Below are 16202 nucleotides of genomic sequence, written 5' to 3'. Positions count from 1 at the left end.
CCCCGCCCCTGCCCCTATCAAGACAGACTATTGTGTCCACCTCCTGCCAGCATCTCCCAGGGCCTGACGTGGGGCCCACAGTGTGGCATGACTGGAGAAATGACGGCTGGATGAATGCTATTCACTGGTCCCCTGAGGCTTTCAGGGAGCCTCCGGCTCACCCCTCAGGGTCTGGAGACCCTCTAGCACTGCACGGAAGCTCCTCCCTTCCCGTTCGAGGCACCCAGACCACAGCCTACTGATGTTATACAACTATCCACACTGGGTGCCCCTTTCCTGCCGCGGGCCGACCGCGCTTTGCAACGCACCATTGGGGGATCTGCTGCTCAGAGCCCTGCCTTGAAGGCCTAATAACCAAGTGACAGCTGTGGAGGAATCACAGACCAACTGGAGAAACCTGAGTGGGTCCAACCATTCGACAAACTGAAATTTACTGAGATTTTAAAAGTGGAAGTTGTTGATCAAAAACAGACAAATGAAAAGGGATGAATTGTACAGTGAGCCTTATCTCAATTTTTGTAAACTTAGTTTTAAAAAACCGGTGGCGGGGAGGGATGCATGGAACGAGGCAACAGAAGGCCGAGCAGGCCGCTGGGAAGGAGGAAGAAGGTCAGAAGGGCCCTCTGTGGAACCACGTTCCAGGCCCAGAGGCCGAGGCGAGTGGGAGCAGAAGCGGCAAGGACGTCTCCCTCGTGAGGGCCCAGCACAGCGCAGGGGGGCCCATGTGTGACCCGGCAGCGTCTCAGAAGGAGCCAAGGGACAGGAAACCCCTCCAAACCCACTCTAGCTGCCTGGACGCCTCCACCTCACGGCAACGACAGGAGGTCCAGTCCACCTAAGCCCCAAGATCGGAGCAGCCTCCAAGGCCCCCCAGGGCTATGGGAGCAGGCAGTGACAGAGAGAGGGAGATACAAGAGGGCGGAGAGGCCGTCGCACCAGATGACTGCCAAGGCTGGCTGGCCCTGCCCGGGGCCCAAGCAGAGACGAGCAGGACGCCAGGGAAGCCACGCTTCACTTACTCTAGGCTGACACACACGCCTCCGAGCAACACACATACACTTAGAGGCGTGTGTCATGCAGTGGAGCTCGTGAGGGGCGTACAGCAGGCCCACCCCCACCCACGCCAACCCCACATCCAGGTCCCAAGGCCTCCTCAGTCCCGCAGGGTCCTGGGCCTGAGCCCCAGCCAGGGCCACAGGTGGAGTACCCGCCCGCCTGCCCAGCTCCTCCTTGCACTCGGCCCGGGCTGGCCTTTGTCCCGAGGACTCCTCTCGGGCCAAGGGGGGCTGCACAGGGGTCCCTCGATTAACAAAACCAGCAGCAGAGAACTCTGAGCTCAGAGCGGCCACCAGCCAGGGACCCACGTTCCACTGAAGCCTGGCTCCCAGGGCACTCTCTCTGGGGCGCAAGAACCCACTCCAGGGCAGCACCTAGTGGCGCACAGCGGCACTGCCCACTGAAACCCTCTTAACCCTGTGGTCCAGGCCAGCACTCGCCAAGGCTCCACCTCCCCCGGACAGGGGGTCCCTGGAAACACCAGGCCAGCAGAGGCAGTCAAATGGGCGGCACATAGCACGGGGTGGGGCGTCTGTAAGGAGCCCTGGGGCTCTCCAGGGAGGGGACACTGGGAACACAGGCCTCCAGCAGCTACTCCGTGGGGCCCACCTGAGAGGTGCTGTCCTGAAGGCAGCACTGGGGGAGGGAGTGAGACGGGGCAGGGCAGTGGGTGGCACCCCCGCCGAAGAGTCAGCGCTGTGCATTGACAAGGAGCTGGAGAGGAGGGGATGGTTCCACAGCCTGCCCGCTGCGGGAGGCTCCAGGCAGCCACAGCTCTTCCCCCATTCCCGGCCCCCAGCGGGCCTGACTCAGGGAGGGAGTGGAGACTCAGCTTTGCAGATGTTTCCTTTACTGCATCCAGGCACTGTGCCCTGCCACACACTGCCCCCAATACAATCCCTAGACCCACATCTCCTCAAGGGCTGCATCATCTCCTCAGCTCTGGCCCTGGTGCCCAGCCCCAGGCTGGGGGCCCTGCGAGGGGCTGGTGGATCTGAAGAGCTGGGCTCAGAGGCCACCTCCACCACGGACCCTGGAGGAGCAGCCATCCGTCTCCAGAACAGGAGGAGCCGGAGTGTCGAGCAGAGGTCCCTCCAATTCTGAGTCCTAGGGCAAGCCCAGGGCACTCAGACACCCCCATCCCCACACCAAGGCTCCATGCACTCATACCACATGGAGGGCCTGCAGCCGCTGACGCGGCCCTGCACATGGAGGCTGCCACGTGTGAGGCATCTGTGTCCACCACGGCCACAGCTGCCTTGGTGGCACCAACCCCTTGCAGAGTTCCTGTGCTGATGCTGCCCCGGAAGCCCCCAGAGTCGAGTTGCGGGAAGGGGGGGCTGAGCTGGGGCCTGGGGCGGGGGACGACTCGGGTTGCAGAGAAGGCCCACGTCAGCCACATACTCCCGGCGCAGGGCCGGGAAAAAGCCCCCCCCAGCTGTGGACTCCTGGGCCCCATGGAGCGCATCCAGGGCCACATCAGGGTGACGGGGGCTCCCCCCGGGGTGCAGGACACCGTGCTCCGAGCGGCCCTAGCGGAGGCTGCACTCTCCCCCCTGCAGCTTCTCCTGCTCCATGGCGCGCACCAGATCCTGCACAAACAGCATCTCGGAGGCCACCTGCTTGGCCAGCGCCTCGTAGCGGTTCTCGAGGCGGCTGAAGCGGCGCCTGAGCCCGCTGGCCCCCAGCAGGGCGCCCTTGGCCTCCTCCTGGGCCTGCCGCTGGAGCGCCTCGGTCTTGTGCAGCTCCTGGCGCAGCCGCCGCAGGTCCTGGCCGATGCTCTCGTTCTCCTCGCGGTACCAGGCCTCCTTCTCCTCGTAAATTGCCGTCAGCGCCTCGATGTCCTCATGGAACAGGCGCCGGCTGTGCTCGAGCCCACGCAGGCCCTCCTCGGCCACCGCCACCTCCTCCAGCACCTTGGAGAAGCGCTCGAAGTTGACGTAGGTGTTGTTGGGGGGCATGCTCGAGTGCGACTTGATGGTGTACTCCTTGAGGCGGGCCGTCTTCAGGCGCCGCCGCTCTGGCTTGCGGCCACTGTCCTCCCGCCGCACGTTCCGCCGCCGGATCGCCTGCAGAGGGAGGGGAGGGCGCCTTGGACTGGGGGCCGGCAGGGGGAGACCCCCCTGGCCCACACCCGGCCCTCCACTTGCTTTTCATCGGCACGCAGCCCTGCCCATTCACGTACACGTGCTCCTGGCGCTTCCACGCTCTGACAGCCGGGCCGAGAATGGATGGCAGACTACGTGTCCGTGCCACAGACCACAGAGCCAAAAGCATTTACTCTCTGGCTCTTTACAGAGGTTGCCAACCCTAACACGGGCCTGGAGGTGACCCCTTTCTGGGAAGTTCTGGGGAGGGAGCTCTGCTACGTGCAGAGGGGCCGTGGACTCCAGCCGGCGTCTCCGTGAGATGGCTCCAACACCACGTCCACGCACACCCCGCGCCCCATGCCGTCCGGGCCCGCTCCCCTGGGGCTGCTCACACCTGCAATGCCTACGTGGGGGCAGCCCCACTGCCTCACCTTGATCCAGGAATGCTCCAGGCTCTGGGCGATGGTCATTCTCCTCCTGGAAGAGCCCCCAACCCTAGTTAGTTGCACGTGGGCCACTTTACCATCCTCCCTGACGCAGAGAGCAGGAAGGGGTGAGCCATACTCTCCCTGCTGCAGCTCTGGCTCTCAGCCCCACCTGTGGCTGACTCAGGCAACCGCCCCTGGGGGCCACCCCCCAAGTCCCTAAAGTCACCCTCCAGCCCAGCAGCAAGTCCCTGAGATGACCGTGAAAATACAGGCCCCATGAAGAGCTTCCCCTCTGCTTGGCCAACCACCAGGAGCCCATCAAGGGGCCTGGGGGTGTGGACTCCAGGGTCTCCATGTTTTCTGAGGGGTTTCGTTCACAGTGTTGACACCTAACGCTGGGGTCTCACAGCTCAGGCGCCTAGAGGAGGAGGCTGGGGAGGACTCTGGCCCACGGGAGCACCTCTGTGTGAATGAAGGCTCCATGCTGCCAGCAGAGTTAGATTTTTTTCTAGGAAAAAAGACAAACAGTAATCTGGAATCTTATAGGAAACCTCCTATCTTAAACGTTGGCCACAAGTTAAAAGCTTAAGAGACAGCTTCTTAAGAGGGCCAACCTAACTCCTCTGTGCTATCTCCAGCCCAAAGCAGAAGCCATGCCCGATTCCCAGTAACAGGAAGGTGGCGGCTCGGACGGATGTGTTACTTGTCCTCGGCCAGAGCTCCCATCCCGGGGGCCTCGCCAGGGCCTCCCTGCCCAGCCCAGCGCTCCTACTTGGGGTCTTTGACGAGCAGTCGGCGGATGAAGTCCTTGGCCAGCTCGCTGGTGTTGCTGAAGTACTCCTCGTCAAAGTCGTAGTTCACGGCCGAGATGTTGGTCAGGGTCTCCTGCTTGGTCTCTCCCAGGAATGGTGATGCGCCACTCAAACTGGAAGGCAGACACCAGGCTCAGTGGGGCCGGACAGCCCTGCGGTCACCCCACAACCAGGCCGCTGCCCAGGCCACCACCCGACTCCACCATGCCCATGAAGGGGGCAGACGTAGAGGAAGGGCGATGCCGGGCCCCGGGCCACCAACCACAACTGTGCCCAGCCTCCAACCAGAGGCAGTGAAAATCCACTGCCCAGTGAGGGGTGCTGAAATGAGTGGGCAAAATCTCTGCAGAATCTCAAAGTAGCTACTTAGAGACACAGCCTCGAAGCACTTCCCTGAAGCGTGTAGTAGTTAGAGGGAAAACGGCTAACTTTGGGGGGAGGTGGCGGGGAGTCCTGGCCGACACTGTAGACGTCGTGTGTCTTCCAGACATGCTGCACTGAGGCCACAGCACCACTCTGTGGGGTTATGGGTACGTGATGCTGTGACTTAGGGTGACAAATGTATATGTGGTCTTCACTCCAATCCTCAGGCACACAGATCCGAAAACCCTTGTCATTTCCTAAAACCCAAGGTGGGAGCATCTTCTGTTATAATATTTGGTCTTTGTTCCCTTTCCTAAAACAGCTCGGGGTTCGAGATGAAAGGAGTGTTTTTGTTGTTCACAACAAACCCCCTCCAACCACACCTGAGTTGATGCCACTGAGGTGACTTTGGAAAGGCCCTAAGGAGGGGGCCGGTGGCCGGGGAACCAGCAAGTGGGGTTACAGTGATGGAACTTTCATCCTCACCCCTGCCCTCCAGGAAGGGGAGGGGCTGGAGGCTGAGTTACTCTCCAACGGGCCCGTGACTGAGTCCACCACGCCTAGGAGCTGCCAGCCAGAGGACGAGGGGGACATGCTGTCTCAGCCCAGGGCCTTGCACGGTTGTTTCACACGATGAGGCCCTGCCTTCTGAACTCTCCTGAACACACCTCTCTCTCCTGCACAAATTCATTCATTCACTCATGCATTCGTCCATCCATCCAGAGTTCCCGAGCGCCGTGACACGTCAGAGAACTGAGGGTGCTGCCTCCCACTCGCTGTCCCCGCACAGAAGCCTCCCTACCCTCCTCTTGACCCAGCAGGGCCCCAGGAGGGGGCAGGAAGCGCCGAGCAGGTACTCACAGGATGTAGGTGATGACGCCAATGCTCCTGGAAGAGAACACACAGAAAAGATGGGGGTCAGCTCAGCCAGGGGCACAGCACCCCAACCCCAGAGCCCCAAGGGGAATGGGGGGCCCAGAGCCTGGTCGGCAGCAGGCCCATCAGCCCCAGGGACCCTCTCCCTCCAGGGGCTGCACAGCCCCCAGCAAGGCCCTCGCTCTGCTCGGAGGGTCTCAGGACTGGACACGGAAGCGCCTCTGGCCACACCTGCCTGTCCAGGCTCAAACTGGCCGGGGTCAGGGCGGCGTGGACAGAGTCCAAAGGCACCACAGACATGCAGACATGGGGCCCTCGATGGCGCTGCTGTGGCCGAGGGCAGGGCTGGCAAACTCCTTCTCTAAAGGGCGAGACGCTGAGCAGGGCTTTGGGGGCCACAGATGGTCTCTGCCACACGTTCTTGTGGTTTTTTTTGTTTTTGTTTTTGTTTTTTTTTGCGGTACGCGGGCCTCTCACTGTTGTGGCCTCTCCCGTTGTGGAGCACAGGCTCCGGACACGCAGGCTCAGTGGCCATGGCTCACGGGCCCAGCCGCTCCACGGCATGTGGGATCTTCCTCGACCGGGGCACGAACCCGTGTCCCCTGCATCAGCAGGCGGACTCCCAACCACTGCGCCACCAGGGAAGCCCAATGTGTTTTTATTTTTTTTTTAATTTTTATTATTATTATTTTTTGAGGGGTACGCGGGCCTCTCACTGTTGTGGCCTCTCCCGTTGTGGAGCACAGGCTCCGGACGCGCAGGCTCAGCGGCCATGGCTCACGGGCCCAGCCGCTCCGTGGCATATGGGATCCTCCCAGACCGCGGCACGAACCCGTATCCCCTGCATCGGCAGGCGGACTCTCTACCACTGCGCCACCAGGGAGGCCCCCAATGTGTTTTTAACAACCCTCCAGAAACGTGAGAACCATTCCGAGCTCATGGGCCTGGGTCGTCGGCCAACCCTGTTCTAAGGCAGCAGTCTGTCCTGCCCCTGCCCCACAGCTCCAAGACCAGGAGAACAGGCTACACCCCGCTGCGGCTGTGACCGGCAGCTCCTGGGGACAGATGGGGGATGCCCTGAGGAGAAGCGATGAAGGCAGCCCCGGGCCCGCCGCCCCCCACTCACCACATGTCCGCCTCCAGACCCAGGGGCTCGTAGTTGACGATCTCGGGAGCTGCAGAGACAGGGAGACAGGGTCAGGCGCCAGGTGTGGCTAAGGGGGAACCAGCAGATAGTGCCCACTCAGGCAAGGCTGGCTCTCGGCAGGGAAGGCTGGGACAGTGACAGCACCAACGCCAGGCCTTGAGTCTCCCGTGTCCAGCGCCGGGGCCAGGAAGGGAAACCTGAGGCCAATGGGCCTGCCTCACCCCATGCCAGCTGGAAATCCTCCAGTGCCCCCCAAGGCCCACACCAGGCCTTACCCACGAACTCTGGGGTGCCAAAGATGTTCTTGAACTCGTTCCCTGCTTCAATTTTGTGGGCGATGCCAAAGTCGATGAGCTTGATCCGCGGGTTGGGCACATTTTTGTCCAGGAGCATGATGTTCTCTGGCTGGGGGTCGGGGAGAAGGCAGGGCGCTGGGCGGGAGGCAGTGCTGCTGCCAGCCCGGCACCTCAGGGAACAGCACCAGGTTGTCCCTGAGCACCTCCCAATCCCAGCATGCAGGGTTTGTGCAGGCTGACCCCTGCACAGGTCCAGGCCTGAACCAGTCCATCCCCGCAGTGCCCCGGGCAAGGACATCCTGTGCCGAGGGGAGGTGGACCCTCTTGGCACCCATCCTCACCCTCCCCGGTCAGGCTGGTCCCCGGCTTTGTCCTGAGGGCCCAGCGGGGCTACCTTGAGGTCGAAGTGGGCGATACGCTTGGAGTGCAGGTAATGGACGCCATCCAGGATCTGCTTGAGGAACTGGGTGGCCTCGTCCTCTGTCAGTGACTCCTTCTCCGCCAGGAAATCAAAGAGCTCCCCGCCCGAGACCAGCTCCAGGATGAGCACCACGTCGGTCTTGTTCTCAAAGATGTCGTGCAGCGTGATGATGTTGGGGTGCCGGATCTCCCGCAGGATGTTCACCTCCCGCTCAATCTCCTCCCGGCTGACCCCCCGGCGGCTGGACGACAAGCGGCGCTTCTTGATGAACTTGGCCGCGTACTCCTTCCCAGTGCCCTTCTGCCGGCATTTCCGCACAATCGCAAACTGGCCGCTGTGGGGACAGAGGGCGAGGGGAGAGTGGGGAGTGGGCACCGAGAGGGACACAGGACTCTCGGGACCAGGCCGCGCTCGGATGACGCAACCTCCTGGGACAGCTCATCCCAGCTCCTGGCGCCATGCTGAGGTGCACCCCACCAGCTGGAGAATGCACCCCATCCGGCAGGGGTGCTCCCACGCGAGGGCAAATTGGCGCATAATACAGTGGCTACCTGGTGTTTCTGCAGCAGTGAAAGAACAGAAACGGCTCCACATTTATCAAAAGGGAGCTGGACTCCCATCATGGTAAGTCAGGCAGAATTTTCGCAGTCTTGGAAAAGAACGACTCTCCATGTGCTGACCAGAAAGACACTCATGGGCTTCCCGGGTGGTGCAGTGGTTAAGAATCCACCTGCCAATGCAGGGGGCACGGGTTCAAGCCCTGGTCCAGGAAGATCCCAAATGCCACACAGCAACTAACCCCCTGCACCACAACTACTAAGCCTGCACTCTAGAGCCCGCGAGCCACAACTACTGAGCCCGTGTGCCACAACTACTGAAGCCCGCATGCCTAGAGCCCATGCTCTGCAACAAGATGAGCCATGGCAATGAGAAGCCCGCGCACCGCAACGAAGAGTAGCCTCCGCTCGCTGCAACTAGAGAAAGCCTGCACGCAGCAACGAAGACCCAACGCAGCCAAAGATAAATAGTTAAAATAATAAAATAATTTTAAAAAAAGAAAAGACAAGACAGATACCAGTGAAGACCAGCTCACTGAAGACAGCTAGCTGCAGGATAACACAAGGAACGAGATTTTTCTGGGTAAAAAAGGTACATGCTGTACCCACCTATACAGGTATGTTTATGTGTATAGATGCAGGAGAAGAAGTCTGAAGGACACACACCAAGCTGTGAGCAAGAGACATCTCTGAGGAGCATGACTGAGGGCAGTGAAAAGGTGTTTTTACTTTTTATTTGATATGACTCTATACGATTCAACTTCTCACAGCGTATTTCATCACTGTTTAAAATCTAAGAAAAGATAAAAAAACCACTGAGTTCAAAAGAGCTTCTTATTCAGGGACTTCCCTGGAGTGCAAGTGTTTAAGACTTCATGCTCCCAGTGCAGAGGGCACGGGGTCAATCCCTAGTCGGAGAACTAAGATCCTGCATGCCGTGTGGCTCTGCCAAAAAATAAATAAATAAAAGGATGTCTATCACCTTAAAAAAAAAAAACAAAAAAAACTTGCACACAAATGTGCACAGCACCATTATTCACAGTAGCCATAAGATGGAAATAACCCAAATGTCCCTCAATGGATGATGGATACACCAAATGGGGTCCCTCCACACACGGGCACATCACGCAGCCATCAAAAGGAGAGAAGCCCTGACACTCACTACAACATGGATGGACCCTGAGAACACGATGCTCAGTGAGAGAAGCCAGACACAGAAGGACACCCAGTGTGTGATTCCATTGATGGGAAACGTCCAGAACTGGCAGATCCACATCCACAGAGGGTGGATTCCTGGTTGTTGGGCTGTGGGAGGGGATGGGGGTGTGCCTGCTCAAGGGGATGAGGTTTCCTTTTGGAGTGATGGAAACGTTCTGAAAGTATTTAATGGTGATGGTTGTAAGACCCTGTGAATGTACAAAAGATCATTAAATTGTACACTTTAAATGAGTAAACTGTATGGTGTGTGACTTGTATCTCAAGACCCCTGGTACCTGAAGAGAAAGAGAGAGAAACTCTCTTTACTGCACTCCAGGGAGCTGTCCAATGTCCATATTCTTTTGCTATCTAGGAACTTACGTTAACTTGCTTTCACTCAGGAGTTGAGTGAAAAAGGCCAGAGGGTAAATACTTTAAGCTTTACGGGCCATGTGGTCTCTGTCACAATTCTTGTGTGTTTTTGTAACCCTTTAAACAAGGAAAAAACCATCCTACGTTCGTGGGCAGGCCATACTGAACTAGGTGAGGGCCGGATGTGGCCCAAAGGCCATGGGTCATGCACCCCAGCCTCCAGAGGATATATGAACACACACGTGAGCAGAGAAATGAATTCTAAGACAGAAGGCACACATTCCAGATAAGAAACATCAACCAGGCACCACTGGGGGTCAAGGGAAGGGGGACTAGGTGACTATGTGACATCTCGTGGAAATGGGGGATGAGCACGCAGAGGAACGAATTGTGCAGATGGGCCTTGGGGACAGGAGGGGTCTCTTAAGTTGGTGATAGCACAGGGAGGACAGGCCAGAGAGAACAAGAAACGAGTGAGGGGCGCCTCTGCCAAGCCAGCAGGGCCCTCAGAAAAGCCAAGGGACCCAACTGGGTGTGTCCCAGTAAGTGGACCTCACTGGGACGCCCAGGACCACCTGCAGCCAGCAAACACCTGAAGCGCTGCCCTCGTGAGCATCGAGACACAAAGGCGCCCACGGCAGGCCACTGCAGACACGCTCCGAGCACACTCAGGCAGGTGAGAATCAAGGTGGGGAGTGCAAATTATTACCAACCAAGGTAGGCTAAATAAGGGTCCATATCCGAATCCCCAGAACCTGTGGACACGTCATCTCATGGGGCAGAGGGCCTTTGCAGACAGAATTAAGTTAAGGACCCTGAGATGGGGATGACCCTGGATTCCCTGGGGGTCCCAGTGTCATCACAGGGTCCTTGTAAGAGGGAGGTGGGAGGGTCAGAGGCAGAGCGAGACGGGCGATGCTGCACTGCTGGATGTGAGGATGCAGGAGGGGCCGCGAGCCAGGGATGCGGCGCCTCTAGAAGCTGGAAAAGGCGGGAACCGATGCTCCCCTGGAGCCTCCGGAAGGAACCAGCCCTGCAGATCCATTTTAGACTCCTGACTCCCAGACCTTTATGATAATAAATGGGTGTTCTTCTAAGCCACTAAGTTCTGGTAATCTGTTACAGCAGCAACAGGACACTCATACGCTAGTCTAAAAGCCAAAAGCACAGGTCAGATGATAAATGTCAAGTGTCCCTGATCAGGCCTCGCCCTCCGCACGGAAATCCACGCTGTGCTCCTGCCTCCACCTCCACATCTTAGCTAACATTCCCCACACCTGAAAGGCCTTTCCCCCTCCCCTATGCCGACATCAACCAAGCAAGTTCTTCCAGGTCCACCTTCCATCCCACGATGACACCTGACGGTAATAACTTCGAGGGCCGGGTGTTCACCGCATGCCAGGAACACTGCTAAGCACTGGACGTGTGGCCTAATTCTCAAATACAAGGATTTTTCTCCCCTTTAGCTTTATTCCAAGCTGAACTAACAAAAAAACTAACAAAGAAAGAGTTCATGGGAAGAGGGACAAAGACACTGTTAGGTGCTGAATTGTGTCCCCCCAAATCCTAACCCCCAGAACCTCAAAATGTGAGGTAATTAAGTACAAATGAGATCACTGGCGTGGGTCCTAATCCAGTACAACTGGTGTCCTTATAAGATTATAATAAGGACAGGAGATTAGGACACGGACATGCACAGAGGGAGAAAATGTGAGGATATGGGGAGAAGGCAGCCGTCTACACACCAAGGAGAGAGGCCTCAGAGGGAACCAAGCCTGCTGACACCTCGACCTTGGACGTCCAGCCTTCAGCACCGTGAGAGAATCAACCTCCACTGTTCATGCCCTCCAGTCTGAGGCACTTTACTACAGCAGCCCGAGCTGACGAATACAGACACACACAGCTCTCCATGACGTGGAAGCCAGGCTAGAGGTCTACAATGACCAACCACAGATTCATTTATTTCCCAAGGCTATCCAGGTGACTTGAATTAGGAGGAAAGAACCCTCCATACACATCCGCACAGGCGCACAAAGAAACTCACTCCCAGTTCATTCAGCCAGTGACTCTTGGGACAAGGAAACACGACCGTGCTTTGCTTGAGACAGGCAGAAGAAGCTGGACGCCCACCTCTGGTTCCAGCACTGGCTCCAGCACGCCTGGGCTTTGCAGCCGGCAGGGCATGACCTCAAGGTCTAAATCCTGCCTGGCCATTTTTAGTCTGTATAGCTTTGGGCAAGCTGCTTCCCTGCTCTCAGCCTCAGTTTCTTTACCTATAAAATGAGGATAATAACAGTACCTGCCTGGTATGGCCTTTCACAGATGAATGGAAATGTAACAAAAAAACAGCCCAGGACTCAGATGTCCAAACAACATCTGTAATTTACACAAATTGCAGCACAGTATGCAGTGTTCTGTGGCACTAATCCTTCACCTCATGTGTCTCCAAGGATGTTCCGGATCATTACATAGGGCAGTGCTATCCAAGATGGCAGCTACTGGCCACATGGAAGCTGTCCAGCCCATTCGAATTGACATGTGCTGTGAGTGTACAAGACACACCAGATTTCAAAGGTGCACATCAATAAAAGGCAGTAAACTATTTCATTAGTAATTTCTATAATGATCACAAGCAAAATGATAACAGTTTGACATACTGGGTTAAGTAAAATACATTATTAAAATCATTAAAATTGGGACTTCCCTGGCAGTCCAGTGGCTAAGACTCCACGCTCCCAATGCAGGGGGCCTGGGTTCAATCTCCAGTCAGGGAACTAGATCCCTCATGCATGCCACAACTAAGAAGTCCACAAGCCACAACTAAAGACCCCACATGCCACAACTAAAGACCACGCATGTGGCAACAAAGATCCCGCGTGCCGCAACCAAGACCCAGCCCAGCCAAATAAATAAATTTAAAAAAATTAATTAATTTAAAAGGTTAATTATAAAAAAAACTATTAAAATTGACACAGCTACTAGAAAATTTCAATAAACTCCCTACAAGGCTTGCCTTATACAAGTTGCTGGGCTCTTTTTTTTATTTAACATTTTCATTGGAGTACAACTGCTTTACAATGGTGTGTTAAGTTTCTACTGTATAATAAAGTGAATCAGCTATACATATACATATACATATATCCCCATATCCTCTCCCTCGTGCGTCTCCCTCCCACCCTCCCTATCCCACTGTTCTAGGTGGTCACGAGAGCTGATGCTTCCCACTAGCCATCTGTTTTACATTTGGTAGTGTATATATAAGTCCATGCTACTCTCTCACTTCGTCCCAGCCTACCCTTCCCTCTCCCCATGTCCTCAAGTCCATTCTCTATGTCTGCGTCTTTATTCCTGTCCTGCCCCTAGGTTCTTCAGAACCTTTTTTTTTTTTTTTTAGATTCCATATATCTGTGTTAGCATACCGCATTTGTTTTTCTCTTTCTGACTTACTTCACTCTATGACAGACTCTAGGTCCATCCACCTCACTACAGATAACTCAATTTTGTTTCTTTTCAGGCTCTTTTTAATGGCTATGTAATATTCCATCGACGAGGCTATGGTGCTGTGACGGGCACTGAAGAGGCTTCCCATCTTTTGCTCACAGAAAGTCCTTATAGCAACTCTCCCTGTCCCTAGATCCTTAGGTCCATGTACATACTACTCCCACGGAATTAACTCCTAGCAGCAGAATCAGTGGGTTAAAGGGAACGTACATGGTATTTTTGCTGACTTTTGCCAAACTACTCTCAGCAGCAGGTCCTAATACATTTTCAACAACAGAGTCTGAGACTTCTTTGGGGGTGGGGAGACGGTCTGCATTCTCTACCACTCTACCGGAGGAAATTCCTAAAGGAGGGACTTCAGAATCCCAAATGAGCCCCATACACTCTCTCAGCAAAGGCCTGATGAACAGCTCAGTTATGGCTCAGTTATTTACATTCCATTCTGGTGACATCATGGGGCTGGCCAGCAACAAACTCACCAAATAAGGTCTGAGGCTCTGTTGGGGGGGGAGGATGGTGCCTGGCAGGTCTGGGGGTGGGGGGGAGGCGCTCCCAGGGGACGGTCCAAGGCCCAGCCCAGCAGGAAATCAGCTGCTGGCTGGATCGGGAAACCTCCGCTCTTTCCCAGAAGAATGCCAACCATTGGCAAGGGTGTGGGCCCAGCCGGGACGCCTTCCCTGGGAGGCCTTCCCTGGAAAGGTACGAGAGCCGGGGAGACTCAACTGCCCTCCCACAAGAGAGGATTAACGAGAGGGACAGACCCTCTCACCAACAAAACCTCCCAACATCTACTGCTCTCACGCCAATGCCAAGCACCGTATTAGGTGTCATTTGTGCTCAGTTATGTTTCTCCCCAAAGGAAATGCACAGAGGATGTCAGAGCAAGAATTCCAGGCCCAGACTGGCTGACTCCAAAACCCAAACTCGTTCCACAGCACATGATACCGACTCATCCCTGCTTGGAGAGTAGGATAAAGGACAGGAGATACACCCAGAAAACCCCACAGCGAGTCTCTCCCCTCATCGGAGCCCCATCAGAGGGGAGAGCTCACCTGCCCAGCTCCTCCCCCATCTCATAGTGGTCTTCCACATCTTCCTGCCTGAATGTGGACATAGCGGCCGGTCTGCCTTCCAGCGCCTTCCACTCCAGTGCAAACCCAGTCACAGTGGCCCGGGGGACAGGACCTCAGGGAGTCCTCTAGCCGTGACCCTGGAGGAGGAGACAGGGAAATAAGAAAGGAGTGAGATGCCAGCCATTACTTCTAGGTCAATGGAGTGACCTGCTCCCCCAAAAGAGGTTTCACATCACACCATGCTGAAATTCCACGGTCCCTGTAGAAAGCACTTGCACTTGGTGGGCGAGGCACTTCCATGTGTCGGCTCATTTAGATACCACACCGCCCCCGAGGTCGGTGTTAGCCCCGCTGTGCCACCTCCACCCCCATAGCTCCCACCAGCCACAGACCTCTGCTTCCGCACACAGCACCCCAGTCTTCTTCTGCCTCTCCCTCCTAGGCTTCTCCCAACCTGCTTGTCCAGAGCCCCACACACTCCTGCAAGTTCCCCACACTCTTCACACCCCCAAACCCTGGGGCTCCCTGATTCCCTGCCAGACCTCCAACACGCTTCCATCTCCCTACCCATCAGCGGCCTCAACCCCTCTTTCCCTTACCCACTAACCCCTCCCCCTCGGCTGGTCTCTTAAGACCCTCTGCAGCGCTGTGCTCACCCCATCTCTTGCTCCCCCCAATTCTGAATTCCCCAGGAACTGGACAACGGCTTCCAAGCTCCTCCAAAGGCCCCGACCCGCTCTTGCTTCCCCTGACCTCCACGATCCTAGCAAAGCTAACTTCTTCCTTCCCCCGTCCCTGAAGGCACCCCTCCAGGTTTCAAAGGCCCCCACCCCGGTCTCCACACTCCCAACTGGCCTCCTCAAAGGGCCACAGCTGAGAGTCTCCTCCATCGTCCTTCTCCCCCGACCTTCTCCCAAGCTCCAAGGCAGACCCCGACGGCCTCCTTCAGAGACGCCTCCAAGATCTCCCCAGCCCCTGACGTCCCTGCTCCAGCGTCCCAGAGACCGCCACGCCCCTCACAGGCCCCAGCCCAGCTTCTTCTCCCGCCCAGTCATCCCACAGGTCCCCAAACGTACCCCCCGCTAAATCCCCCAAGGGCCCCCCAACCCGCCAGTCTCGGACCGAGCCCGCTCCGCACCCTCCTCGGCCCCGCGCCGCGAACCAGCCCCTCAGCCGCGATGCCCGTCGCCGCGTCCTCAGGCCCCGCAGCCTTGGCGGCCTCGACGCGCCGACCCGTGCGACGTCACCGCGCCCCCCAGGGCCCGCCCCCAAGAGGTGGAACCCATCACCCATTGGTCAGTGCGCCCGCCGCTCGTGAAGCCCGCCCACCGCCGCCTTCCAGGCCCAGGCCCTCGCGCGTCCCGCCCTCCTCATCAGAATGCTGCCTCGCCTTTGGCACAGGCTAGGCTTCCCGCACGTGATTGGCTGTAAAGAACGCCGGTCAAGCTTACGGAAGTCGGCCTTCCGACGTCCGGCCCCTGGACCGCCCCGCCCGTTCTCCTCTGACCGGGGTCCTGAAGCTTGGAGGCGGGATGCTGAAATCCTGCATCCCTATTCCTGCCTACCTTGGGCATGAGATAACGCGAATCCAAGGCCCAGCTCCGGCATGACAGCCCCTGAGGTGAACCCTTGGGCTGCTTTAGTCCCTGAGTAGCAGTTTACTTCTCTGTAAAATGCTAACCATATCCCAAATACATAAAGATGCAAATTGGGAGATTGGTCTGGTGTTGCCATTAATGCTTGTGGATTTTTTTTTAATTTATGTATTTATTTTTGGCTGTGTTGGGCCTTCGTTGCTAAGTGCGGACTTTCTCTAGTTGTGGCGAGCAAGGGCTACTCTTCGTTGCGGTGCGCGGGCTTCCCATTGCGGTGGCTTCTCTTGTTGTGGAGCATGGGCTCTAAGCGCGTGGGCTTCAGTAGTTGTGGCACGCAGGCTCAGTAGTTGTGACGCAAGGGCTTAGTTGCTCCGCGGCATGTGGGATCTTCCCAGACCACGGCTCGAACCCGTGTCCT

The 16202-nt window shown here is 56.8% G+C and overlaps 1 protein-coding gene across 5 annotated transcripts; it reads right to left on the bottom strand.

The window, feature by feature from the left end:
- Positions 1 to 414: 414 nt before the first annotated feature.
- Positions 415 to 15432, bottom strand: DAPK3 (death associated protein kinase 3). Of its 5 annotated transcripts, none has more exons than XM_060094588.1 (10): positions 15328 to 15432; positions 14169 to 14326; positions 7463 to 7823; positions 7048 to 7177; positions 6752 to 6800; positions 5611 to 5637; positions 4347 to 4499; positions 4035 to 4082; positions 3578 to 3623; positions 415 to 3125 (listed from the first exon to the last, which is right to left on the bottom strand). In XM_060094588.1, the coding sequence occupies exons 2-10, from the start codon at positions 14228 to 14230 to the stop codon at positions 2589 to 2591; spliced, it is 1413 nt and encodes a 470-aa protein (XP_059950571.1). In that variant the 5' UTR covers positions 14231 to 14326; positions 15328 to 15432; the 3' UTR covers positions 415 to 2588. The 5 variants fall into 5 exon arrangements, with proteins under 5 accessions (XP_059950571.1, XP_059950573.1, XP_059950574.1 ...); XM_060094590.1 differs by having other exon boundaries at positions 15312 to 15418; XM_060094591.1 differs by lacking the exon at positions 15328 to 15432 and adding an exon at positions 15097 to 15176.
- Positions 15433 to 16202: the final 770 nt, after the last annotated feature.

The sequence above is a fragment of the Mesoplodon densirostris genome, chromosome 3 (genome assembly GCF_025265405.1).
Source record: "Mesoplodon densirostris isolate mMesDen1 chromosome 3, mMesDen1 primary haplotype, whole genome shotgun sequence".
In the NCBI taxonomy this organism is placed as follows: domain Eukaryota; kingdom Metazoa; phylum Chordata; class Mammalia; order Artiodactyla; family Ziphiidae; genus Mesoplodon; species Mesoplodon densirostris.
The sequence above is the reverse complement of the archived record's forward strand: the minus strand, read 5'-3'. Positions and strand labels throughout refer to the sequence as shown.